The sequence below is a fragment of the Mastomys coucha genome, unplaced genomic scaffold, assembly GCF_008632895.1.
Source record: "Mastomys coucha isolate ucsf_1 unplaced genomic scaffold, UCSF_Mcou_1 pScaffold11, whole genome shotgun sequence".
In the NCBI taxonomy this organism is placed as follows: domain Eukaryota; kingdom Metazoa; phylum Chordata; class Mammalia; order Rodentia; family Muridae; genus Mastomys; species Mastomys coucha.
Genome location: NW_022196893.1, coordinates 20077058 through 20103560, shown reverse-complemented (window position 1 = coordinate 20103560; position 26503 = coordinate 20077058). Strand labels below are relative to the sequence as shown.

The 26503-nt window shown below is 55.7% G+C and overlaps 1 protein-coding gene across 4 annotated transcripts; it reads left to right on the top strand.

The window, feature by feature from the left end:
* The first annotated feature begins 404 nt into the window (after positions 1 to 404).
* Plxnb2 (plexin B2) lies at positions 405 to 26503 on the top strand. 4 transcript variants are annotated; one of them, XM_031352611.1, is made up of 39 exons: positions 405 to 537; positions 10392 to 10441; positions 11154 to 11202; positions 13801 to 14887; positions 15030 to 15212; positions 15295 to 15423; positions 15829 to 15929; positions 16005 to 16131; positions 16416 to 16569; positions 17292 to 17406; positions 17500 to 17608; positions 17698 to 17799; positions 18413 to 18505; positions 18823 to 18904; positions 18971 to 19131; positions 19222 to 19370; positions 19462 to 19570; positions 19712 to 19848; positions 19971 to 20141; positions 20448 to 20580; positions 20698 to 20925; positions 21010 to 21186; positions 21284 to 21423; positions 21524 to 21624; positions 21787 to 22016; positions 22148 to 22329; positions 22545 to 22611; positions 22751 to 22897; positions 23075 to 23231; positions 23333 to 23433; positions 23536 to 23620; positions 23773 to 23927; positions 24023 to 24183; positions 24261 to 24408; positions 24789 to 24853; positions 24974 to 25049; positions 25482 to 25556; positions 25673 to 25802; positions 25882 to 26503. In XM_031352611.1, the coding sequence occupies exons 4-38, from the start codon at positions 13814 to 13816 to the stop codon at positions 25775 to 25777; spliced, it is 5529 nt and encodes a 1842-aa protein (XP_031208471.1). In that variant the 5' UTR covers positions 405 to 537; positions 10392 to 10441; positions 11154 to 11202; positions 13801 to 13813; the 3' UTR covers positions 25778 to 25802; positions 25882 to 26503. The 4 variants fall into 4 exon arrangements, with proteins under 4 accessions (XP_031208471.1, XP_031208485.1, XP_031208492.1 ...); XM_031352625.1 differs by having other exon boundaries at positions 25879 to 26503; XM_031352618.1 differs by lacking the exon at positions 405 to 537 and adding an exon at positions 7231 to 7354.

Sequence of the window (26503 nt, the reverse complement as noted above, 5' to 3'; positions counted from 1 at the left end):
GTGGTGCGGTTCCTAGCGCCCCGCCCATCTCAAAGAGGACACTTGAGGCCTCGATCTGGCCGAGCCGAAGCCACCCACAAGTGCCGGGCCGCGTGCGCCATTCAGTTCGGCCTGGGGCACTCCCGGGGTGGTGCCCAGCCTGAGCGAACTCCACTGATGACGGGGCAGTGGGAAGTGCTGGGAGGGGGAACGGGAGACGGGACTGCAGCAGGCAGGGAGCGCGGATTGCTACCGAGTGCGAATCTCCAAGCAAAGCGGTGTGCTTAAGTGGCTCTGAGCCGAGGGAAACGCGGGGTACGCTAGGGACGCCAGCCGCCCCTCCTTCCCACCCTCTACCCCTTAGTCTCGTCCCTCCCTCTCGCCCGCCCTGGTCCTCCCCGCCCTCCTTCTCCCCTGGCGGGGGCGGGGCCGGCGGCTCCCGCGCGCTCCGGCCCCTCCTCGGCCACACAAAGGCCCGTCTCCATGGCAGCCGCGCGGGCTGGAGCGCAACGCAGAGCGCGGCCCCGGCGCCATCGAGCGACGGCTGCGGAGGAGCAGGTACGGCACTTGGGGACGGGAACTGTGGGGGCGTCGCGCAGGCCCAGGCTTCGCCGTCTACGTCGCTCGGCCTCGGCCTGCGCCCCCGGACGCGGGGGTCTTAGGGCAGTGCCGCTGCGCGGAGGGCGACGCGGGGCGGGCCTGCCTTCTTTGCCCCGTGTCTGTCTGTCTTTCCAATCGGCCGGGCCTGGCTGCTTCTGCCTCACCGGTGGGCGACGAGGCCCTCTGTGCCGGGATGTTGGGAGACTGGCCTGGCAGGCTGGGTTCCCGCGACCCAATGGAGCTGCTCCCGACCCGGTGTAGTTTCAAACCCTCCCTCACGGCCGGCGTCCCTACCTCTTCGCCGCCGAATCGATGGACCAGAGCGAGTCATCTCTGTCCTGCTGGACCTCCAGGCCCCAGTTCTCAAGCTAAGCTTGCTCAGACGCCCGGCTCTGCTGGGGCTTTTTACAGGGGTGCCCAATCAGAGCAGTCCCTACACCTTCTGGGACAGGGAAAAGAGACAGAGAGAACCAACACCCAGTAGTACCTGGTGAGGCCCCACGCCTCCCGACAAGGTCTCCTCCGTAAGTTTCTAGTGTAGTTCGTTTATGTGGTGTTTGGAGAGACACTTAGGATTCAGAGGGCTTAGAACTTGCGGGTGCTTTTCACAGTTCAGCCCTTCACTTCCATATGCCTTCTTCAGGGAGATCTCACTGCTTCCTCTGGTCTGGTTGTGTGGCAGGTTTGTGTGTGTGTGGGTCCTTTCTCCCTATCTGGGGGCTTCTGAGCCTAAAAATCCTAGAGTTTCTGGCCATGTCACTTAATTCCTTTTTCTAGTTCCTTGGAGAAGGCAGGAAGGGAGGTCGGATTGTGGCCACCGTGGTGATGGTGGTGGTGGTGGTGGTGGTCAGAACTGTATCTGAAGCCAGGTCCCAAAGCCAGTGTCATGTTCTGAGGAACGGAGGCCCTCGGGGGGGGGGGCCCTCATTTGCCTTGGGGAGTGCCCCCTTAACGTCTCTCTTCAATTTGTATTGATGGGTTTAAAGCTGAACTTCTCAGACTGCTCACACACAACATGAGGGTGGGAGCTGTCAGCTTGATCCCACACCCGGATGCTAGCTTGGTGCATAGGGAATGTCATCAGAAAGTTGAACTGTCACTAGCATGAGTCCTTGCTCTTTGGTCAGGAGGTGAAGTTCCTAGGAAGGTAGGGCCAACGCATGAGGTGTTTTGTGGAATGTGCCAAACCTTATTGTGTTGTATGGAAATTGCTTGAGAAGACTAATAACCAGGTAGACCATAGAGCCTCGGCCACCTAGTTGCACACACCCTCCCATGGAAGTGAGGAGGCCTGAGGACTGGCCAGAGGTTTCTAGCCCCAGGAACTGAGGGAAGTTACTTAGAAAAACAAGAGTTTGGAATGTGAGCTCCCCCCTCCCCCACGGGCTGCCTGCCAAGGAGGAATTATTTTGGATTATCCAGCAGAGTCCAGAGAGTCCAGCTACCCAAAGAGGAGGCTGAAGCAGAAGGGGAGGCTGCAGCAGCCATGGGAGAGGGACCCACTTCCGGGCTGCTAGTTGAGAACCCCAGGAGGGCGGGGTTGAAAACTCCAGGAGGGCGGGGTTGGCAAGTCCAGGCAGCTCTACCACCTCCCTCTCTTGGCTGCTCAGACCAGTCAGGGGCGGTGTAGGAGGGCATGTGTCACCTTGTGTTGGAGAAGGACCTCAAGGTCGGCTCCTTTGTAGGTCCTGCCCAACCTGGAATATGCCCAGGCTCCTCTGAGAAAGCTCGTGGGGGAGGAAGTGCTTTAGACCTATCTGGAAGAGTCGGTTCACTTCCCAAATCCATTCATACTGTGTTTAAGGATACTTGGATGGGTCACACACTGGCAGAGACTCCTAAGGAAGCACATCCCTGGGGGCTTTCTAGAACTGAACCACAGGCTACCTTCTTGCCTTCTCATTGACCAGAGGCTCACTGAGTATCTGCCCCCTCCTCGTTGGGATTTGGTACTGGTCAGGACATCCCACAGGTGGACAGATATGGGGCCCTACAAGAAGCCACTGGGATGTTCCTGGGTTGGCTCCTGAGGCTCATGGCTACCGGGGGAGCCTGCCTGGAGACCACATTGGAGGGAGAGCCAGCAGCTGAGGTCCAAGAGCAGGAAGCCTAGGGACTTGGCCCTGGCCCCTGCCAGTGGAGCAGAAGAGATTGGATTGGAAGGGATTGAGTTGGGCTGGGCTGGCAGCCCACAGTGGCGTCCATATGTCACATGTCCCCCCTACTAGATCTGTAGCTATTCTAGAACATCCCTATGTCATGTCTTCTGCCCAGTACCTCTCCTGATGGTTAGTGCTAATGGTTCCTCGGGGATGTTGGGCCCTTGCCTAAGGGTCACTGATGGGAGGCTCTTCTAGCACTATCTCTTGCTTGTCACTACATGCATATCTCTCTGTCCCAGAGGACTGTCACCCTGCCATCAGACACTCCTTACATTCCCTCTTATCCCTCTAGTTGCTTCCTGTGTCTGGCCTTGCTCTTGATATTCAGGGAGTAAGCGTTTTGTCCCTGTTGGGGGCCTCTTGTAAAAGAATTGGCTTGGTGAGGATAAGGAGGCAAGTTGATTGGAACTCCAACCAAAGCTTGGTAGTCCAGGCTCTGGCTAGCTTGCCAATAGGACTGAAGCCCCTGCTAGCTTCACCAACCTTCTGTGCCAAGCCATTGGGTGATTAGATAGGGGGTAGGAGTTGGGTAATCCCTCCCCCCCCCCCCCCCCCCCCCCCCCCCCCCCCCCCCCCCCCCCCCCGACTAATGGCTGTTTGTGTTTAGGGTGGGGTTGAGGGTGGGGCGGGGCTGGGTTCTGACTAATTATAGACTGGGAAGGGCTGAAGTGTGTGTTGGGGGGGGGGGTAGGAGTAGGGTTGTAGGCGCTAATGCCCCAGCTCTCCTCTTCCCAGACCTCATGTGACTCCTCTTTCTTCCTCTCCTTGGTTTCACATCCCCTGACACAGCTTCTGCTCCCTACCCCCAGGTGAGACTAGTGCTCCCCTCTGTTGACATAGCCGGGACTCTGCCCTCTTCTGAGCTCTCTGACTACAGGCGCTGTCTCTGGGATACCTCACTGACCCTTCTACCCTATTAGAGCATCTAAAAGGATAGGAGGGGGGCCCTGGGGTCCTGTACCCGAATCCAGAGGGTCCTTCCTTCCTCTGAAATTCATGAACCCAGGACAGTGATTGGACTTAACTCCTAGACAGGGTCCAGGTGGTCGAGGATGGTGAACTCTCTCCTTGGAGCAGATCTGTACCAACCTCACAGCGACAATCTTGTCTTAGGGAAAAGCTCAAGCTGGTCCAGACTTGGAGCTGGTAGCACTATTTCCTGTCTTTTGTCATTCTCTGGTCCCGCCTCTGCAGCCCAGTGTCTTCCCATCCCCCAACCTGGCTCGCTGCCTTCCTCATGGCTGGCAGCCTTCCCTGGGGCGTCCCCAAGGACTGGCTGAGTTCACACCTGAGCTGCCTGGGGTCCCAGTGGACTGCACACAGAAGGGGCTCAACCTCGATTGGGACACTGTGCCTGGGGGCAGGGCCGGGCTTGGTGCCCATACCCTCTTTCTTCCTCATCTCCCTCAGGTCCCTGGACTTGAGAAACCCAGCAGTTCCCCATTCTGGTGCCAGCTGGGTTCTGGTTCCAGGACTTAAGGACAGGAAAGGGGGAAGGAGTAGGCCCCCGGGGCTGAGCCTTAGTTCTAACTCCAGCTCTGCCAGCAGCCCAGCAGCCTGATCCGGGGTATGTCCTGTCTGGACACAGGGATCAGGCAGTTAATTGGAGGTGTGTGTGTGTGTGTGTGTGTGTGTGTGTGTGTGTGTGTGTGGTGTGTGTGTTCTTCTGGCACAACTGGTCACTACTTCCCCTGAGAGGGAGTTCTTGGTGAAAAAGAAAGGAAAAAACTTTGATGTTGGCCTTTCAGGTGGTTTACCTGTATCAAGACAGCTCTTGGGAACTCATCAGGGACGGTGTAAGAGGGTCTCCTGTGTGTGCAGCTAGGCAGAGCTCTTTCCACAGCTCTGCTCCTATCTGTGGCCTCTGAATCAACATACCACCTGTGTGGCACTGCATTGATCCACCTGTAGAACTGATGGGTTCGTGCCAAAGGTCTAGGGGATGCATTAGAAGCCTATTAAGTTTTTGTTGTTGTTGTTGCTGCTGCTGCTATTTTTGAGACAGGATTTCTCTGTGTAGCCCTGGCTGCCTGGAACTATCTGTAGCCCAGGCTGTCCTGAAACTAGCCCAGGCTGTCCTGAAACTCACAGAGATGTGTACCACCACCTGCTGGGAATCTACTTATTGTCTTTTCCTAGGAAGAATGCCTCTGATCCCTGTGGTGCCACATCACGTGTGGAAGTTTTCCTTGGACCATTTCAGAGTTCCTTGGACGATGGTAGAAGGTGCTGTAGGCAGTGTGGGTGACTGTGGTTAAGTGGGTGTTCTGGGATTGACACATGGCCCGCTGGGACTGTCACTCCATCCTCAAGGGCTCTAACCTTTACCTGAGCAAGCTCCTAAGACAGCGCCAACATAGGGTATGGGTGTGTGTTGGGAAGAACCAGGTGGCATTTGTGCGGTGCAGAAGCTGAGGGCCCTCTTGATAGTAGCTGCCTTGGTACAGAGAGTAAAACCCGCTTTTGGTCGTACTCTGCTCCATCATTGCGCACTTGATACCAGGACACCTGCCCAGCAAGTAGGAAAAGCTATTTTAAATTGAGCTGGGTAATCTGCCAGGGGTGAGGGGCAGCTGACAGAACAGGAAGGGGCTCTAAGAATGACTGGCTCACTCTTCCAGCCTCAGAAACAGTTCCCTACACTGACCTCAGGAGTGGAAGGTTCAGCCTCCCTGCCTCCACTTAAGATCAGGTTGGATTTGGAGTATCACCCTGGGAGGCCTCAGGGCTACAAACCTCTGTCAGGATTGGGGAGGGATCAAGGCAGCACCTCCCTTGCCCGGGAGTATTCTCTGGAACATACTTCTTCACTTTTTCCGGGTGTACCAGGTGTACCTGGTGCACCGTATAGACTTCTGGAGGACTCGAGGGGGAGTCTGGTGTGTCACGCTTCTCACCAAACAGGAAAGTAGTGGGTCCAGGGGCTCCAAATTCTCAACCCCATGTACATACCGTCCCCTCTGAGCTGGGCATTTCCTCATTGGAAAACCCCAGGCTGTCTTCCCTCCTAAGCCCTGAGTGCTGGCCTCATTGTGTCACTTGCACATGGGGCACTGCTCACCATTTCGCCCTCAGACTCTTCCCAGCACTCCATAAAGTACCATGTGCCTGCCAGACCCCTTCACCAATGCCTCTCCATCCCTCAAGGCCAGCTCCTGCCCTCCCAGCTCCATCAAATCTCTTAGGGCATCCTGGGTTGACCCAGTATTGGGACCTATGTGTATCCTACCTTTCCAGAGCCCCCTTAGTTCATGCTTGGGGATTGATTCTAGGTGTTGGGGCAAGACCTTCCTGCCAGCGAGAATCTGGCAACATCATGGACATGTGTGTGCCTGTACATGTGTGGTCATGTGTGAGTGGTGGCTGGCACCCAGGCTTGGCAAGGTGCCCTAAGCTAATTGTAGGGTTCAACTGTGATGGGGGAAGGAGGGGCTGGGGTGACCGATGAGACACTGACAAGCTGACAGAGAGATTACAGGCCTTGTCGGGCTCCTCGCTCACTCAGGCCCTCACCCATCCGCCCCCATGCCACTGAATCGCACCCCCAACCCCCACCGCTACTGAATCCTCGTAGGGACTCTGTGGAACTGGTTCTGAGCCAACTGCAGCCTCCGTGAACAGCACCTGGCCGGTTCTTGGGTGAGCTGGGAAAGGAGAGAAGAGGTGTGGGTGGGGCAGGAGTGGAGAAAGGTGGGATAGGAAGGTAAACATCGCAACCGGCAGCTCTGGGTCCTCAAGTCCCCGTAGAAGAAGCCTTCCTATGGCTGGCATCTAGCAGGACCCATTTGTACCCTCCCCTTTCCTTAGTTTGCTGAGTTTGAGGGGTCGGGGGTCCTCCAGGAGCACAGTAAGTCCACAGAGGGTGACTTGTTGCAAAATGATGAATCTGGAGGCTGGCAGTGTAGACACGTAAAGAAGGGAGGAGATCCTAGAATGAGTGAAGTACAGCCATCCCCAGGCAGGACTCTGGTGGCTGGGTCTTTATATAGAGGGATGGGGAAAACGTTGGTGACCCAGAGGCCATCCAGCTCCAAGGTTCACAGTGTGGGGTACTCACATAACATTCATAGGCTGCTGCTGGTTCTGAGGGAAGAGGAAGCTTAGGAAAGTCCTTGGGCTTTGAGAGCCAGGGCCAGGTATGGAGACCCTGGGTGATCAAGCCTCTGATGGAGAGAGAGGTGGCTTGGATGCACCCAGGGGGAGAGGGGAAGCGAGCGGACAACCTGGGCTGGGCTGACCCAGAACCTGGAATGGGGCTTAGGATAGGTAGGGTAATCTAGGTGCTTGGACTGGTGGGGAAAGGCCGTAGCCACCCTCTGCATGGGCGGAGTCCTTGTTCCGGAGCCTTGACTCAGGTTAGCACATCAGCCTTTCTCTAGAGCCCCACCCCTGCTCCAGGTCAGGTGGCGCAGTTTCCTTAGGGCTGGGTCTTCCCTCGAGGAGTCTGGGCGGATATCCCCGAGGTCTGGCCTGAGGCTGCTTGAAGGCAAGGTCGTGCCTGGTTTGCTGACCAAGGGGGGCCCGAGGCCTGGGACTGACCCTGGGCAGGGGCGGAGCTTACACAGTGGGGCGGAGCTGCGCATTGCTTTCCTTCCCCGGCTGGAAGGACTTAGGTAGGTAATGGCCGGTCCTGCTTTCGGCTGTTTCTGCTGCCAGGTTAGCACTGCCGGGAAACGGCTCTTGACTCTTGTCAGTTGCCTCCGCTGTCATTGTCACCCGAGGTTGGGCTCCCACCTGCCCATCGCCTTGTGAGTTTCCCTGACCTGGTGAGGCTCGCGCCAAAAGCTCAGTCCACGTGTTCCCTCTAGGTGTGCGCTGGGGTGCAGGGCCAAAATGTGGAAGCAGACCTGAATAGAGCGCGGGTGGGGTGGGGTGGCCGATCCCTAGGTTCCAGGACAGTGGGCGTGGCCAGGTCCCTAGGGGAGCTTCAGCCGCGCGTCCTCGCCCACGTCTGGGGTCCGCCTCCAGTACAGTTCCCAGGTAACCGTCTTGCGATCCCGGAGGAGTCTGGTGGAAACGGCGCTGGGGGACAGGGGGGCCCTGACACCTGGGCCTGTCTATGAGGAATGAGGCCAGGGCTGGCTCCGGGGTGCGGGGACTGACTCTGACCAGGTTGCCAGGTGGGTGGAGCTGGGTCCGCGGGCACAGGCTCCGTCCCCCTTGGGGTCTTCTTCTATGCGATCTCCGCGTCGGTTCCACGTACGGTACCCTCTCTGTGGCTGCGGTGCTCCGAGAGACGTCGAGCTCCGCACAGACCCTTGCCGCAGCCCCTCCCTCAGGCTTGTTTTGAAAACAGCGGAGGCTTGGATTTGCGGGCGCCGCGGCCTGTTTTGTCTCTTCTGATTTGTTTAACGCTCGCAGCTAATTGCAGATTTTCGTAGCCTTCCGAGAGAGGACGCCCCGCCTCATGGCTGCCAGCTGCGGCGGGGGAGGGGCAGCTTCGCTTTTTCTGAGGCCCAGGGCCCCGAGTGTGGTCCGCTGTTCAGGCGCCCCTGTTCGGTCCTGAGGGTGGTGCAGTTCCCACCCTACTTGTTAGAATCCCGGCTCTGGTGGAAATCGTTTCTTTCTCCCTGCCAGTCCCTGGTGTCTCTGGTTTGCTGTCTTGGTCCCTGGAGGGACCGAAGCTCTGCTCTCCTGTTGGACCTCACTGCGTCAACCTAGGTTTGGTCTGAGCCTTAAAAAGCCGTTCATACTAAGATATTGCGAGAAAAGGAACCCCAGCTCTATCCGACCCTGCCCTGTGAGGCTGCTTTAGAGTTAGGGAACTTAAACCGGCTGCTTGCTGACTCCCTGTCATCCCTATCCCCCCTCCCCCCTCCCCCCTCCCCCATCGACATCAAGAGAGCCTAGGGTGAGAAGAGGAACCTAAAGAAGAACGCCTCAGGGCTCCTAGCTGACCAAGGGCTTTTGTTGATGTCCAAGAGACCCAGACCCCCGTTGCCCCTCAGAATTCTGCCTGAGGAGAGGCTGTTAAGATTCAGACCTGGGAGCTGGCACCAATGCTCTCAATCCTCACATTGTATTCCCATTGGTCACCCCCAGCCTCATCCCTGTGTCCCACCGAGGGATCCCCTGGTGAAGATCATAGAGGATGGGTGACTGTGGTCAGATTGCCGAGGATAAATAGTTGCCCAGCCCTCTGAAGTGGGTATTGTTATACCCAACTTACATATAGGAAAATTGCACAGAGCAGCTCTGTAGATGGCCCACGTAACTGCCAGAAAGAGGCAGTGCTGGATTTGAACCGGAGTAGTGTGCTCTTGAAGTTAATTTACTAGCAAGTTCCTTTTTTTGTTTTTGTTTTTCGAGACAGAGTTTCTCTGTATAGCCCTGGCTGTCCTGGAACTCACAAATCCACCTGCCTCTGCCTCCTAAGTGCTGGGATTAAAGGCATATACCACCACTGCCTTAGTTGTGCATCACCACTCACTTAGTAGTGAGTTCTTGAAGACAAAGAACTCCAGAGCGTTCTTTGTCTGGGTTAGTGGGGGTTGGAGGGCGACTCCTAGGAGACAGAGATGGCTGGTTGGGAAGGAACATCAGCCCAAGATGTGGTGGTGACCTAAAGGATCTCCGTGACATTAGTTTCACATCTAAGAAGTGTCAGCCCAGAGGATCCTGACAGAGGAGACAACAAACAACTGGCCAGTGGACCCTGACTGGTCAGCGGAAGGTTCATCAGACCCTTCTGAAGTATGTATGGCAAGTTGCTTAGAAGAGGCCAGCCTCCTTTGGTTTTGCCTTCAGGAGACTCCCAATAGGGAACTGGGCCTTAGATGATCTGCTGTGAGAAGTCTAGAGCTAGGGGAAGCTGAGAGACAGGGCGAGAGGAAACTAGAGCAGCCCCCAGGCACATAGAGGTTGCAGGTGAACTCTCAGGGGGCTGACACTGTCCTGTGTTTTGCCTGCTGTGTCTGAAGAACAGTGTGTGCTTGGTTCATGTCACAAAGCCTGTGTTGAGTCCTGGGGGCAAAAAAGATGCCCTGTGCTCTGTGCAGCCTCTTGTAGGGGCTGGGGACACTGCAGTGTGGGGCCTGGTAGTCTAGATGCCCTGTGCTCTGTGCAGCCTCTTGTAGGGGCTGGGGACACTGCAGTGTGGGGCCTGGTAGTTTACTTAGACTCACCGTAGGCCCAGGTGTGGGTCGGCCGTTGGAGGAAATGGGCTAGTGGAAGCAAGGAAAACTGCTGCACAGGACATGCTGAGAGTCTCGGTGGGGTTAGAGGTGGACAGCGCCTGGAAGAAGTGGTGTCTCACCTATGGTTTTGTGTACCTTACTCCCTGCCCTCAAAGTTTCAAGAGTTTTCCGGTTGGATTGAGGGTTTTGAGAACTCAGGAGGTAGCACACTGGTAGAATTTGGTGAGGTGGGTTCGCACAGACCCTTTGCCATGCAGTTCCCCCCACCCCTACCCCTTGTGTATCCTCTGGCCAGCAGCTGGGTAAGTTGCCAAATTGTTACCTCCAACAAACTTACTAAAATGTTCCCCTGATCTGTACTTCCCCTTGGGGCTACCAAGGAGGACTACTAGAAGAAATAGTATAGGAAGGTCTGCCAGGTGTTACAGTGTAACACTCAAGCTTTTCATGAATGAATTCATTCGATCCTTAGAAACTCTAGTGTTAATTTACTATTACTGTGTCCATTTTGCAGATGGGGAAATGAGGCACAGAGACATTAACTTGCCCAAGGTCACACAGCTAGTAAGTAGAGTTGCCCTGTTGTGGGTATGCATGTTTTTCAGAAGAAAGCAGTTATGCATATAGTGGAATTTTTATTGTTTTGTGTGTGTGTGTGTTTTGTTTTTCCAGAAAGTCCTGGAACCCAATCTGTAGACCAGGTTGGCCTTATACTAAGCCACTTGCCTCTGCCTTACTGTGCGCTGTGCCATACCTTTAAGCTACACTTCTTTCTTTCTTTCTTTTTTCTTTCTTTCATTCTCTCCTTTCTTTCTTCCTCCCTCTCTCTCTCCCTCTCTCTCTCTCCTCTCTCTCTTTCTTTCTTTCTTTCTTTTTTTTTTTTCGAGACAGGGTTTCTCGGTATAGCCCTGCCTTTCCTGGAACTCACTCTGTATGTAGGCCAGGCTGGCCTTGAACTCAGAAATCCGCCTGGCTCTGCCTCCCACCCAAATGCTGGGATTAAAGGCGTGCACCACCACTGCTCCTCTCACATCTTGTTTTAAAGAGCAGATAGACTTTCAATGAAAAGAGCTGCCTACTTCTGAGCAGATGAGAAAGTAGCATGACTTGCTCATGCTTTTCAAAGACTGGACAAATGAGCTTGCTTTAGAAGCTGGGCTAGACGCCTGGGAGTGTGTAAAGGAAGGTCCTCACCAGGAGTAAGAGGATAGAGACCGGCGGTATCAGGACAGCCACCCAGAGGGACTGACTGCTCTATCTCTCTTTTGTCTCCTAGCAAGCCCTGATGCCAGCCTAAAACAGAGACGGAGACTACTGGAGCCTTGGTGAGTCCATGGAATGAGCCAGAGAGTGCTGAAAATCATCCTGGGACTCTGAGGCTGTAGCTCTGTATATGTGTCTTCTTGGATTGTATAGCTCCAAACTTCAGCCACCATGAGGCTAACTGGTACCCCTGAGGAAATCCCCACCAGCTAGGCAAACAGGGGTCCTGGATCTAGTCCAAAACAGGAAGTTCCTCCACTTGCCCTCCCATTCCAGGAACATCAGTGGCAGGAAGCTTTAGCTGGCTGTGCCTGGCGCCTCCAGCTCGGGCTGCCAGAGCACCATAGAGGTCAGGTGCTCTTTGCTCCTGGGCCTGGCCGAGCAGGTCACTCAAGGCCTTGTTTGTTCAGGAAGTAGAAGGGAGCTGCCACCTCTAGAGCACAGCCCAGGTCCCATTTATCACCCAGAAGACACTGAGGCCTGAACGTCCTTATCCCACTATGGTTATCTGGGTATGTGGGAGTGCTTGAAGATGGAAGTCAAAATATTATATACTCTGGGCAAGTGTTAAGCCACTGAGCCACACCACAGCCTTCTGGTCCAGTTCTATAGGCAGGTTTTCCCTCAGGTGTGTGGGCCTGGAGTTCATCGGTGACCCGATGTCTGGAAAGTTTCCCTCCTAGAATCCTACACCCCTGTGTGAGCTTCAAGCACGAGAGGAGGTGGCTAGTCTCCTGCCAGAAATTAAAGAGAGAAGTCCACCTGGCAGATTTCCTAGGAAGGCCCCTGGAGGGCAGTTGGAGAAGGTGCCATTATGGGTCCAGTGTAAGAGTAGAGGGGTCGCCTAGCAGGATAGCTCCAGGTTCAAGCCTTGGGCTTAGATACCAGTAGAAGTCAGGGGCGGAGGCTGGCACAGCCACAAGTAAGAGGGTGACTGGTTAGGTTTCAGCTGTGCTGAGACTGTAGCTCCGCCCACGCCCACGCCTCACCCCCTTCCACCCCCTCCTGGCTGGGAACATTCCATTCATTCTCTGCTCCTGGGAGCTGACAAGCTGCAGTGATTTGGTGAGTTAGAGCGGTGGGTAAGCTACATCCATAAGCTCCGAACAAGCTGGCCTAGCAATCAGGCCTCGGTGCGGTGGCCTGTGAGGAGTGGACTTGCGTGGAGAAGGCTGGGATGGGAACTGGTTAGTGGACCACAGCACTGTCCCCATGGAGGTGGTGTGTGGCTGCTTCTTCAGGCTTTGAGCAGAGCCTTGTAATCTTAGACTGGGTTGGGCACGGTCTAAGTTGGGGGTCTTAAAGGGCTTGCGAAGCCTCCCTGCCTCTAACCAAAGCCACTGTCTTCTCTCTGACCTCAGCTGCTAACAAGGTCCTTGCACTTGACTTCTTGCATCACACTTTCTACTGGAAATGTGCTTTTTCCCTGGTTGCTTCTACCTCTGAGGTCTGAGGAAGCTAATGAGAGGTACAGAATAGAAATGGAGGGCAGCTGGAGAGCTGCAGAGCTCCTGAGGAAAAGCCACGACCTCGGTCCAGCATGCTCGCCTTTACCCACAGTTCAGCTCTGCCTTCCCTGGCAACAGGCAGAGCAGGGTCCTTCTGTTCTGTAGGAGACGGATACCAGCTAGGGAGAGAGTAAGTGTAGTAGCTGGAGGTAGGGCAGCACCCAGCCCCACCCTTCCAGGCTGCCTTTAGGCAGCTACTTCCTCTCTGTGACTGTTCCTTCGTCTATAACTGGAAAGTTACAGAGCCTGGGGAGTGTGAACCTAGAATCGCTTTATGTTTAAATTGTAGTGTCTATGGAGAATAAGGTAGGTATGAGGTGATGTTTAAGGTAGGCCTTTTTCATTTAATGCCATGCGTGTTTTTGTTGGCATGGAGTATCTGTGTGCCACCTGTGCGCATGCCCCCTGTGGAGGCTAAAAAGGTGTTTGATTCACTGGGGCCAGAGTTACAGATGGTTATGAGATGCCATGTAGGTGCTGGGAGTTGAACCCAGATCCTTCAATTGGACTCCTGACCCAGGCTTCTAGACAGAATAAGCACCCACATGTCATACACACCACACACACAGGCTCTTAGTGCATGTATCCATCTCTCCCTCCCTCTCCCTCTCTCCCTCCCTCTCTCTCTCTCCCTCCCTCCCTCTCTCTCCCTGTCTCTCTCTGTGTCTCTGTCTCTGTCTCTGTCTCTCTCTCTCTCTCTCTCACACACACACACACACACACACACACCACACGTGTGTGTACACACGCACACCTCTGCACTGATAGACTTAGAGCTGTTTAACTCTCCCCAGCAGGCAGCAAATGGAGAGAGCTATGAATGGAGGTGGTGCTATCTTGGACCAAGCTCTGGAGGTGGACCTAAATAGATGGTGCTTCCCTGGGTCATATGCATGGGCCTTCATTTGCAGCCCTGGCTTCAAGCCATATGGATCTACCTGTCCACAAGTCTGCGGTTTGGACCCTGAGACCACCTGTAGCTTCTTGAGAAGACTATGTATGAATAGCCAAGAGTCTTCCTAGAGCTATTGAGATCTCAGGTGCTCCCTGAGGGGATTGTGTCCCTCTCTGGCCTGTATTCTGGACATTCAGGGCAGGGCCTGAATGAAGAGAAACCTCAGGTTATCTAACCCTGACTATCTCTCCCCACAGAGTCCTGGGAGCAATGGCTCTACCACTCTGGGCCTTGACCTTTCTAGGTCTCACGGGCCTAGGGTTGAGCCTCCGGTCCCGAAAGCCGGAGAGTTTCCGCAGTGAGACAGAGCTGAACCATCTGGTTGTGGATGAGGCCTCAGGTGTGGTGTATGTTGGGGCAGTGAATGCACTCTACCAGCTGAGTGCCGACCTGCAAGTCCAGCAGCATGTGGTCACAGGCCCCTTCATGGATAACAAGAAGTGCACACCACCCATTGAGCCTAGCCAGTGCCATGAAGCAGTGCTCACTGACAATGTCAATCAGCTGCTGCTGCTGGACCCACCTGGGAAACGCCTGGTGGAGTGTGGCAGCCTCTTCAAGGGCATCTGTGCTTTGCGCGCCATGAGCAACATCTCCGTGCGCCTCTTCTACGAGGACGGCAGTGGCGAGAAGTCCTTTGTGGCCAGCAATGACGAGAGAGTGGCCACAGTGGGGCTAGTGACCTCCACGCGCCCGGATGGTGAACGCGTGCTGTTTGTGGGCAAAGGCAACGGGCCGCATGACAACGGCATCATCGTGAGCACCCGCCTGCTGGACAGGGCTGAGGGCCGGGAGGCCTTTGAGGCTTATTCAGACCACACCACCTTCAAGGCTGGCTACCTGTCCACGAATACTCAACAGTTTGTCGCAGCCTTTGAAGATGACCGTTATGTCTTCTTCGTCTTTAACCAGCAAGACAAGCATCCTGCTAAGAACCGCACCCTGCTGGCACGCATGTGCAAAGACGACCCCTCCTACTATTCCTATGTAGAGATGGACCTGCAATGTCTGGATCCCAGTGACCCCCAAAGCTCTGCCTTTGGTACCTGCCTAGCTGCTTCTGTAGCCACATCCGGTGCCGGCAGGGCACTCTATGCCGTCTTCAGCAGAGATGGCCGGAGCACTGGGGGACCTGGTGCAGGCCTCTGTGTGTTCCCACTAGCTAAAGTCCGTGAGAAGATGGAAGCCAGTCGTAATGCCTGCTACACGGGTGCTCGAGAGGCAGGCCGTGCTATCTTCTACAAGCCCTTTCATGGAGACATCCAGTGTGGTGGTCATCTGATAGTACGTGTCTTGCCTGTTCATAGCCATAGGTGTATGTTTCCCCCTCGGGTATTGTGGAGGATAGGTCTGACTCCTCTAGCTTGGAGCCCTAGTAGGGAAAAGCCTAGGAGACAGGGACCCGTCCTGATGCTGTGATCCACAGGGTGCCAGCGAGAGCTTCCCATGTGGCTCGGAGCACCTGCCCTATCCACTGGGCAGTCGTGATGGACTCGTCACCACAGCCCTGCTGCACCGTGGGGGCCTGAATTTGACAGCAGTGACAGTAACTGCCGAGAACGATCATACTGTCGCCTTCCTGGGTACCTCAGATGGCCGGATCCTCAAGGTACTGGCCTAGGCAGAGAGGCTCCAGGAGGGGCCTACGAACCACGACGCCCCGTTCTCATGGACCGTCTTGGTGTCCGCAGGTGTACCTTGCCCCAGACGGCACTTCTGCAGAGTACGGCTCTATCCCGGTAGACATCAATAAGAAAATCAAGCAGGACCTGGCGCTGTCTGGAAACCTGTCCAGTCTGTATGCTATGACCCAGGACAAGGTCAGCCTAAAGATGGCCCCAGGAGGCCACTGTGCAACGGGCCTACGGGGGATGTGGGGCCTGGCTTTGGATGGTTGGCCAGAGTCTGGGCTCCTGTCTCTGAGTCTTCATAGCACCATTGCTATCCCCAAGCAAGGGTTTTACCTTTGGCATTAGGAGTTAGAACTAGGATCTTATGCCTGCCTGCCAGGCAAGAGCCTCATCACTGAGCTACATCCCTAATCCTCCTTCTCTCAACAAGATTTCCTTTTCTGATCCTGCTAAGCTTGGAGGTGGTTATGAATCTCCACCGCCAAGCTGGCCCAGGAGAGTCCCAACCACTTGTCCTCGAGGAGTCTAGCATGTAAGGTGGTGGCCTATGCAATAAGTCCTGTCCCCCCACGGCCCTGCTGTCTTACCTCTTAGGTGTTCCGGCTCCCAGTGCAAGAATGCCTGAGCTATGTAACCTGCGCTCAGTGTCGTGACTCCCAAGATCCCTACTGTGGCTGGTGTGTCATCGAGGGACGGTGAGCAGTTTGTTCTTGCTCCAGTGGCCCAGGGTCCAAGGAGTACTGGAGCTGAGATACTGTCTGTCCCTGCAGATGTACCAGGAAGTCCGAGTGCTCACGGGCTGAGGAAAACGGACACTGGCTGTGGAGCCGGGAGAAGTCCTGTGTGGCCATCACTGATGCCTTTCCACAGAACATGAGCCGGCGGGCCCAAGGAGAGGTGTGTGTGACAGGTGGCAGGCATGTAGTGAGTGCTATGCTGGGCTGGGTGGAGCTCTCCTTACACAGCTGCTGGCTGGGTGCTTAGACAAGAAGGAAACCACAGGTTGCCAAGCAGAGTCAGGTTCTAAGGACTCTTGGGGTCATCAGCCTGCACATGCTCAGAACAGGGTTGGAGGTCCTCTAATAGAAACCTAGCCCTGCTCCCACCTCCTTCCCCCACCAAGATGGAGCAGTGTGGTGCTGGGATCAGAGATCATAGTTTGAGATCTCCTCCTCCTGCAGGTGCGCCTGTCTGTCAGCCCCCTACCCACCTTGACGGAGGATGATGAGTTACTGTGCCTCTTTGGTGACTCACCGCCCCACTCTGCCCGGGTAGAGAATGATACTGTCATCTGTAACTCCCCAAGCAGCATCCCTAGCACACCACCAGGCCAAGGTGAGCCCTCACCCTTCAGCCTCTGCACAGCTTCCTTTTCCCGGCACACAGCTTTTCCTATGCTCTACTCTCACATTTTTAGATCACTGAGCACCACGCGTGAGTCAATCCCGGGTGCAGGCCGCTATTGTTGGGGAAGAAAAAAAAAATCCCAGTTTTGAGAGTACCTCAGTCTTAGACTGGGTGAAGGCTGAGTGCTCTGTTCTGGGGAGACCCAGATCTGGATTCCCCTGCCAAGTTATTTGCACAGACATCCCTCCTCACTGCTGTGTCCAGCCTGAGGCAGCTGGAGCTGTCTCCTGAGGCTGAAGGCCTCAATCTGGGCTAAGACAGGTGCTATGACTGTCTCTTGAGTGTTGGGGGTAACAAGTCAGTGAGGCCATGATGTGATGTGAGCAGGAACCAGGGAGGCCTTCCCACCCAGACTCGGAGGAGCCTCCACTGCCCTCAGCACTTGCAGGAACAGAGGGAGGGTGCAAAAGCAGCCAAACCCAGGGGAGAAAGATGAGCCCAGCCCTGGGAGCTGACACCAAAGCCCAGATTTGACAAGCAGCAGCAGGCCAGCTGAGTATGCAGCAGACCAGCTGAGCCTAAGGCTGGGGTGTCCATATTGTATCCCATGGCCCCAGAATAGATTTCCTCTCGGCTGGGCACTGGGTGAGGCCCAGTTCCACCCTTCTGCCATAGCTGACCATGACCCTGTTCCCACCTGTATTCTGCAGACCATGTTGATGTGAGCATCCAGCTCCTCTTAAAAAGTGGCAGTGTCTTCCTCACCTCCCACCAGTATCCCTTCTATGACTGCCGAGAGGCTATGAGCCTGGAGGAGAACCTGCCGTGAGTCCTGGATACCTTTTGAGGTCCCCACCCCACCCCTGGGTTCCTCTCATACTTCCAGGCCCCTCACATCCTGATTGACCCTCCTGCTAGGTGCATCTCTTGTGCTAGCAACCGCTGGACTTGCCAATGGGACCTGCAGTACTACGAGTGTCGGGAGGCTTCACCCAACCCAGAGGAGGGAATCATACGTGCCCACATGGTGAGCCAGCCACTCAGATATAGAACTGTGGTTAGGATGATGGATCGTGATGAGAAATACTTCACCTTACCAGCTTTGCTCTCTCCCAGGAGGACAACTGCCCCCAGTTCCTGGCCCCTAGCCCTTTGGTCATCCCCATGAACCATGAGACAGAAGTGACCTTCCAGGGCAAGAACTTGGAGACTGTGAAGGTAGAGAAGGCCTGGGGTGAAGTCTAGCTGGTGGATGGGTTGGGGCTTGCTTGAGGCTGCTTGGGGGCTTCTTTTTCCCATTCTTTAATCCCTCATCCCTTATCACTACACAGGAGAGAAAGAAGCATAGAGGACAGAGACAAAAACAGATCCCTAAATCTAATTTCTTCCCACTTGTTTCTTCTTTGAGCATGATTACTATCAAACCACACACCCCCACCTCTCAGGGCTCTGGCATTTATATACTCTCTGGAAAGTTCCCAGAATTCCAAATGTTACACAATCGCAGAAAATACTCTGTAGCTAGCAAACTGTGCCTCTACTAGAGCACGAGGCAAATCATAGTCCGCTTCCGTGGACGGTCCAAAGCAGCCCCGTGTCTGGGACTAAAATGAAAGCGCATTCTTATAATATTTTTGTGTGGTTTAAAGAAACCAAATTGCCGGGCTTGTTGCTACAGAGGGAGGCAAAGGGTCTTCAGAAGCACCTGAGCATGGGACAGACTGGGTGGTGGGACATTCGGGAGCTTCTGGGGACATGGGTTCTGTGCCCCAGAGGGCAGAACAGTTAGCCAGCTTGTGTAGAGAATGCTGACTGGATTCACTCTCCATAGGTTTCTTCCCTGTTTGTGGGCAGTGACCTGCTGAAGTTTGAAGAGACCGTGACTATGCATGAGTCAGGCGCCTTCTCTTTTAGGACCCCAAAGGTACTGCTGCTTGTCTCAAGGGCTGGAAGGTGGGTGGGTATCACCCCTTCGACTGGAGCCTAGCCAGGGTCAGCAAGGGCTGGAGGGTGGGTGGATATCACCCCTCGGACTGGAGCCTAGCCATGGTCTTATCCCTCCTGCCCTGTGCCTTGTGGTCTCCAAGCAGCTCTGCCTATGTCCCTGAACATACTCATGGTCTCATGGTGTGTGTCCCTGCCTACCTGGCAGCCTTCACTGACTTTGGGCAATAGAGAGATTCCCAAAGCTTTTGGTATCAGAGGGACAAGAAGTACAATTTGCCTCTATGTCCCATGCAGCTATCCCATGATGCTAATGAGACGCTGCCTCTTCACCTGTATGTTAAGTCCTTTGGCAAGAACATTGACAGCAAGCTACAAGGTAGGTGGGATTGGGGAAGGCGGGCAGGGAACAGAACAAAGGCTAACTATACCTCCTCCTCCACAGTGACTGTCTACAACTGCTCCTTTGGCCGCAGTGACTGTAGCCTGTGTCTGGCTGCCGATCCTGCCTACAGGTGTGTGTGGTGCAGTGGGCAGAACAGGTGTGTGTATGAAGCTTTATGCAGCAATGTCACTTCTGAGTGCCCACCACCAGTCATCACCAGAGTGAGTTTTGTCACCGTTTGCCCTGTGCCCCTACCCCCCTAAATGTTGATTTTCCCAAGCCGTTCATGCACCCGGCTCTGCCGATTTCAGATCCAGCCTGAGACAGGCCCACTGGGTGGGGGCATCCTCGTCACTATCCATGGGTCCAATTTGGGCGTGAAAGCAGATGATGTCAAGAAGATCACTGTGGCTGGCCGGAACTGTGCCTTTGAACCAAAAGGGTACTCTGTATCTACCCGGTGAGTGAACTCCCATCAGCCTGGGCCCCCAGCAGCTGGGCAGCTGCAACAGTGGTAAAGAGCTGAAGGGATTCTGCGTGTCTCTCACCAGGATTGTGTGTGCGATCGAGGCTGCGGACACGCCCTTCACAGAAGGCATTGAGGTGGATGTTAATGGGAAACTCGGCCATTCACCGCCACATGTCCAGTTCACTTATCAAGTAAGTGCATGACCGAGATGTGTGTCCAGCCTCTGCTGCTGACCCCAGCAAGTCGGCTTCTAACAATAATCACTCTCTGGTGACCCCTGAGTCCTTGGCCCTAACTATGTGTGTGTGTGTGTGTGTGTGTGTTGCTCTCAGCAACCCCAGCCTCAAAGTGTGGAGCCACGACAAGGGCCACAGGCAGGCGGCACCACATTGACCATCAATGGCACTCACCTGGACACAGGCTCCAAGGAGGATGTGCGGGTGACACTCAATGACGTCCCTTGTGAAGTGTATGTGTTGCCCGTGGCTGCTGAGCCTGCCTGGCTGAGGGGAGAGGGTGGTAAGGCCTGGGTCTGCCTTGGATGGGGCAGTGGAATTGGCCTGATGGACTGACTGGCACTTCCCACCCTAGGACGAAGTTTGGAGCACAGCTACAATGTATCACAGGTCCACAGTTGGCTCCAGGCCAGGTGACGCTAGAAATCTCCTACGGGGGCTCCCTAGTGCCCAGCTCCGGCATCTCCTTCACCTATTGCGAGAACCCGGTGTTAAGAGCCTTTGAGCCACTGAGAAGCTTTGTCAGGTTCGGCCTCTCCCCTTCCTGGCTAGTGCCCTCCCTACCCCCGCCCGCTGACCTGAGGAATGTGGCAGAACTGGGCTGGGCAGGGCAGGAGAAAAAATCTTCTGGAAAACCCCACTGCACCCTGATGGTCTTCCTCCTCAGAACTGAGAGGGCGGGGGTCAGAGCAGGGCCACTTGCCCCACTCGCTTCTCCCTCTGATGCACATGACCACCCTGCCACTTCCTGCCTGGGGTATGACTAGTAGAGTGGAAGCCGGAAGCTGGCTGAGCTGAACTCACTGAAGCATGCCCCTCCCCAACCCCCCAGTGGTGGCCGGAGCATCAATGTTACTGGCCAGGGCTTCAGCCTCATCCAGAAGTTTGCCATGGTTGTCATCGCAGAGCCCTTGCGGTCGTGGAGGCGACGGCGGCGGGAGGCCGGCTCCCTGGAACCTGTGACGGTCAGTCCTGCCTGGGGCTGAGGGCTCAGTTCAAATAGGAACAGGAGCAGCTGGGGAGCAGGAGGGATGAGCAAGATCTTCATCAAAGGACCTGAAGTTTTTGAACCCGTTCCACAGGTCATGGGCACTGAGTACGTGTTCTACAATGACACCAAGGTCGTCTTCTTGTCTCCTGCTGTCCCTGAAGAACCTGAGGCTTACAACCTCACTGCACTGATACAGATGGACGGTCATCGTGCCCTGCTCAGGACCGAAGCAGGTGCCTTCGAGTATGTGGCAGACCCCACCTTTGAGAACTTCACAGGTGGTGTCAAGAAGCAGGTCAACAAACTCATCCATGCCCGGGTAAGATCTCTATGGTGTGGGGACCTGGCATGGGGGAGGGACTCACGCTGACCATTCTGACCTCCGCCACCTGTCCCCATCCAGGGAACGAATCTGAACAAGGCCATGACGCTGGAGGAGGCTGAGGCATTTGTAGGTGCTGAGCGCTGCATTATGAAGACTCTGACTGAGACCGACCTGTACTGCGAACCCCCGGAGGTGCAGCCTCCACCCAAGCGGCGGCAGAAGCGGGACACGGCACACAACCTACCCGAGTTCATTGTGCGTGAGAGCGGGAGGGCTGTGGAGGGGTTGGGGAGCCTCGGGAGAAGCCACCGCCGCCTACACCTGCCTGCGCTGAGCCCTAGCTTCCACACAGGTGAAGTTTGGCTCCCGAGAGTGGGTGCTAGGCCGGGTGGAGTACGACACGCGTGCGAGTGACGTGCCACTCAGTCTCATCCTGCCTCTGGTCATGGTGCCCATGGTGTTTATCATTGTGGTATCCATCTATTGCTACTGGTGAGTCCCGCCTCCGGTAACGATCCCCTCACCCCTCCCAAATCAGCACTTCTGACCCCGACAGCTGACTGATACCAGAGAACCGTTCTATGCCTGACAGGAGGAAGAGCCAGCAGGCCGAGCGTGAGTACGAGAAGATCAAATCCCAGCTGGAGGGCTTGGAAGAGAGCGTGCGTGACCGCTGCAAGAAGGAATTCACAGGTAGGGACTGCCCCCAGGCAGGTAGAGCCACAGGCTTCCCTTACGAACATCCCTGGATCGCTGCCCTTTGGGGCCAGAAACTGCAGGAGAGCCCAGTTAAGCAAGTGCAGCAGGAGTAGGTGGCCAGGGCACACCTCACCCTGGCTTGCATCCCCTTCTCAGACCTGATGATCGAGATGGAGGACCAGACGAATGATGTGCACGAGGCTGGCATCCCCACACTGGACTACAAGACCTACACTGACCGCGTCTTCTTCCTGCCATCCAAGGATGGTGACAAGGATGTCATGATCACTGGCAAACTGGACATCCCTGAGTCACGGCGGCCCATTGTGGAGCAAGCCCTCTATCAGTTCTCCAACCTGCTTAATAGCAAGTCCTTCCTCATCAATGTGAGCAGGGGCAGGTTGTGGGGGGTTGAGGGGGGAGGGGGAGGGGGAGCTGGTGGGGTAGGGGTAAGGTCAGGGGTCGGGCAAGGCTGCAGCCCAGGTGCTCAAGTACGCCCTCCTGGGCTGCCCCACAGTTCATCCACACCCTGGAGAATCAGCGCGAGTTCTCAGCCCGGGCCAAGGTCTACTTTGCATCACTGCTGACTGTGGCCCTGCACGGGAAGCTGGAATACTACACGGACATCATGCGCACGCTCTTCCTGGAGCTCATGGAGCAGTATGTGGTGGCCAAGAACCCCAAGTTAATGCTGCGCAGGTTTGTGGGAATGACAAGTGTGTGGGGGGTGCTTATTTTGGACTGATACAAAGTCAGATCCCACTTCGTACCATCCTTGGTCTGAGCTGCTCCCTAACCATTCTGGATGGTATGCCCACCCCCAGGGGCCATAACGGCCTCTGCTCACGCATGTATTGTGGTGGGCTCCTGGAGCCAGCCGGGCCTTGGAAAGTGAGGCATCTGTTTACCCTCAGGTCTGAGACAGTGGTGGAGAGGATGCTGTCCAACTGGATGTCCATCTGTCTGTACCAGTACCTCAAGGTGAGCTCCGACCCTAGAGCCAGGGGTGGGTGGATCGGTGCCATCTCTCCTGACGCTTGCCTAAGTGCCTTGAGGGAGGCCCAGCCCCGCTGTGCTTGTGGGTCCTGCGCCTCCCGCTCACACAGCCCCCTTGCTCCAGGACAGTGCAGGTGAGCCCCTCTATAAGCTCTTCAAGGCCATCAAACACCAGGTGGAGAAGGGGCCCGTGGACGCTGTGCAGAAGAAGGCCAAGTACACCCTCAATGACACGGGCCTGCTCGGGGATGATGTGGAGTACGCGCCTCTGGTAAGTCCCCAGAGCCGGAGGCTGCAGAGGGGAAGGGAACCAGGAACTTGGACTCCACATCTGAACTGCACAGAGTGAAGCCAAATTGCCCTGGGAAGGGTCTCTGTGATGCAGAGGTATGGTTACGAGGGTGCTCTCTCGGCTGGGCCTTCCCATTCTGTGTTCCCTCCTCCATAGACGGTGAGCGTGATCGTTCAGGATGAAGGGATCGATGCCATTCCAGTTAAGGTCCTCAACTGCGACACCATCTCTCAGGTCAAAGAGAAGATCATTGACCAGGTGTACCGTACTCAGCCCTGCTCCTGCTGGCCCAAGCCGGACAGTGTGGTTCTTGGTGAGTTCCACCTGTTCCTGAGGCCCGTGTGCCCAGCTCTGCCTGGGAATGGGCAGGGTGTGTCCCCTGGGTTCCAGAAACTAAGCCATGCCCTTCTGCAGAATGGCGTCCTGGGTCCACGGCTCAGATTCTGTCTGACTTGGACCTCACCTCTCAGCGGGAAGGCCGGTGGAAGCGGATCAACACCTTGATGCACTACAACGTAAGTGCCAGTGCCCTTAGGCAGGGGGCGGTGCCCTACGCAGGGGCATAGTGCTGGACCCCTCAGTAGGAACATGACCCTCCCTCATGACTCTGTCCTCAGGTCCGGGATGGAGCCACCCTCATCCTGTCTAAGGTGGGAGTCTCCCAGCAGCCAGAAGACAGCCAACAGGACCTGCCTGGGGAGCGTGAGTCTATGAGAGTCTTTCCTCTCTTGTTCTACTCCCTAAAGGTCTGTAGAGACCTCCCTTCTCCCTCTGCTGCCACCTAGTGGACCCCAGGACCCTACCTACCAACTTGAACTGGGACTGGGTCCCTTAGCTGCCTGCTCCCATGACAGGCCATGCCCTTCTGGAAGAGGAAAACCGCGTATGGCACTTGGTGCGGCCGACAGATGAGGTAGATGAAGGCAAGTCCAAGCGTGGCAGCATGAAGGAGAAAGAGCGGACCAAGGCCATCACGGAGATCTACCTGACTCGGCTTCTCTCCGTCAAGGTAATAGACAAAGGTTCACTTGCTGGAACACATTCCTACAACGCCAGTGCCTCGGCTGTGCCCCAGGGGTCACACCAAGCCGCTCTCCTCCACAGGGCACACTGCAGCAGTTTGTGGACAACTTCTTCCAAAGCGTGCTGGCACCTGGGCACGCGGTGCCACCCGCAGTCAAGTACTTCTTTGATTTCTTGGACGAGCAGGCAGAGAAGCATGACATCAGGGACGAGGATACCATCCATATCTGGAAGACCAATAGGTGAGGCTCTGCCCTGTCTGCCCGCTGCCATAGCCCAGCACAGCCCCTCAACTCCCTTGCCCCTCTATCTGCTACAGTTTACCACTTCGGTTCTGGGTGAACATCCTGAAGAACCCTCATTTCATCTTCGATGTCCATGTCCATGAAGTGGTGGATGCCTCCCTGTCGGTTATTGCACAAACCTTCATGGACGCCTGTACTCGCACAGAGCACAAGCTGAGCCGAGTGAGTAAGCTTGGGCGCTCCTTGGGGACAGTGGCCCATGGACAGGAAGGGGTGGAGGGTCTAGTCTGGAGTGCCCGTAGGGATGGCCTGGAGGAGCTACTCCTGGGCTGTTGTGAGTGAGGGTTATACCAAAAGCTTGTCTCGTGTGGGTTCGTATGTTTGGGGCAGGAGCAGGTGGAAGGCGACGGAAGGTGACCAAAGGCTTCGGGGCTGCTGCAAAGATGATCTGTCTCCTTCGCCTCCCACGGGACTTCTGTCCCTTCTCACTCCCCGTCTCCAGCCTCCAGTGCCTTACACAGAGTGAGCAGGAGTCTCACTACTGCTCTGTGAGGACAGAGTAGCAGAGGCTAGCCCAGTTTCAAAGCTTTTGTCTTCCACAGGACTCTCCAAGCAACAAGCTGTTGTATGCTAAGGAGATCTCTACCTACAAGAAGATGGTGGAGGAGTAAGTGATGTGGAGGAGGGCTGGGGACAACCGGGAATCCCTAAGAGACCCCAGGCTTCGGCACCCCCCTTTCCTATGCGCTCACCTCCTGTCTCCCTCCACCCCCTTCTCCCTCTGCAGCTACTACAAGGGCATCCGACAGATGGTGCAGGTCAGCGACCAGGACATGAATACGCACTTGGCAGAGATTTCCCGGGTAAGGGCCACAGAGCTTCTCAAGAGCAAGGGCGTGCTACTGCTGCTGTTGAGTCGGGCATGGAAGTATGGAAGTGCAGATGCTACGGCGAGAGGAGCAGAGGGCAGCTGAATGGGCGTGGCATGTTGGTCAGGCAAGCTCCCTTGACCGCAACTGAGTCTTGAGGAGGTGGCGAACACAGCCTCTTGTATGTAGAGGCTGACGTGTAGGCACGGAGTAGCTTAGAACCTTGAGGTGCCCGCTGTGCTGGCTGTTGTTGAGCAGATGCCGCCACGGGCGTGGGCTCGGCATGTGACCTTACCAGGATGTGATCCTCTTCCTGATATGTCTGTGATGGTGCCACACAGCCAACACATTGCAGCTTGTGGTTCTGTGGGGCTGGCCTTGGGGCTCCTGCACCCTCCTCATACTGTGTAATACTGTCATCCCTAGGCTCACACAGACTCCTTGAACACACTCGTGGCACTACACCAGCTCTACCAATACACACAAAAGTACTATGACGAGGTATGTTCCGGGTCCCCGTGGTGAAATGCAGGACAGCATGCCCACACGTACCCCCCAGCCTGTGATCTGACAGGTTTCCTCTGTGTCCATCTCTACCCCACTCCTACCCCCACCAGATCATCAATGCTTTGGAGGAGGACCCTGCAGCCCAAAAGATGCAACTGGCCTTCCGCCTGCAGCAGATTGCCGCCGCACTTGAGAATAAGGTTACAGACCTCTGACCATCAAAGCTGCCTCAGGATGCAGGTGTGTGGTATCATGGCGTTGGGCAGCCCGTTGGCCTGAGATCGTGGGCTGTAGCTGAGCTCTTCTCTCTCTCCAGTAGAGGATGCAGCCAAGGCATCTGGAGTGGGTGTGGTGAACCCACCTTTTGTAGACTGTAGCGTCTTTCTCCTGAGCAATACTGCCCGGGCGCCCGAGTCAGCACCAGCTCCTTCCAATGGCACCAGCATCGGGTGTTCTCTGTGTTGTCTCCTGAGCAATTCGCAAATGTGCCTTACAAAGCCACACTGGGCCACTGGGGGCAGTGGAGGCTTGGCCTCCCCTTCCCATGCACCAGCAGCCTAGCCTCCTCAGACAGCCTGGGTTTGGCCTGTAGCTCCCACAGCCGGTTCCTGGACTGTATCTGTCTGCCAGATGGAAGGAGAAGAAAAAGCGGTACAATGCCTTCCTGACCTCACCTGGCCCTCCTCATGGGACACAGGCACTCCAGGTGGACTTGAGGGCCATCACTGGCTCCACCTCTAAGGTCAAGCTGGACGTCAGACGTCGGGGCCCAGGGCCCAGAGGGACCCAGAAAACTGAGGTCCTCGCCTCAGCTGTTAAACAGGCTGTCCTGGAGGCCCTGCCTGGATCTGGGGGTGCCGGAGCAGCATTTCCCCCAGGACCACCCCACCCTTTTTGTAAATCGTGATTGTAAATCCAATACAGTTGTCTTTTTCACTCTC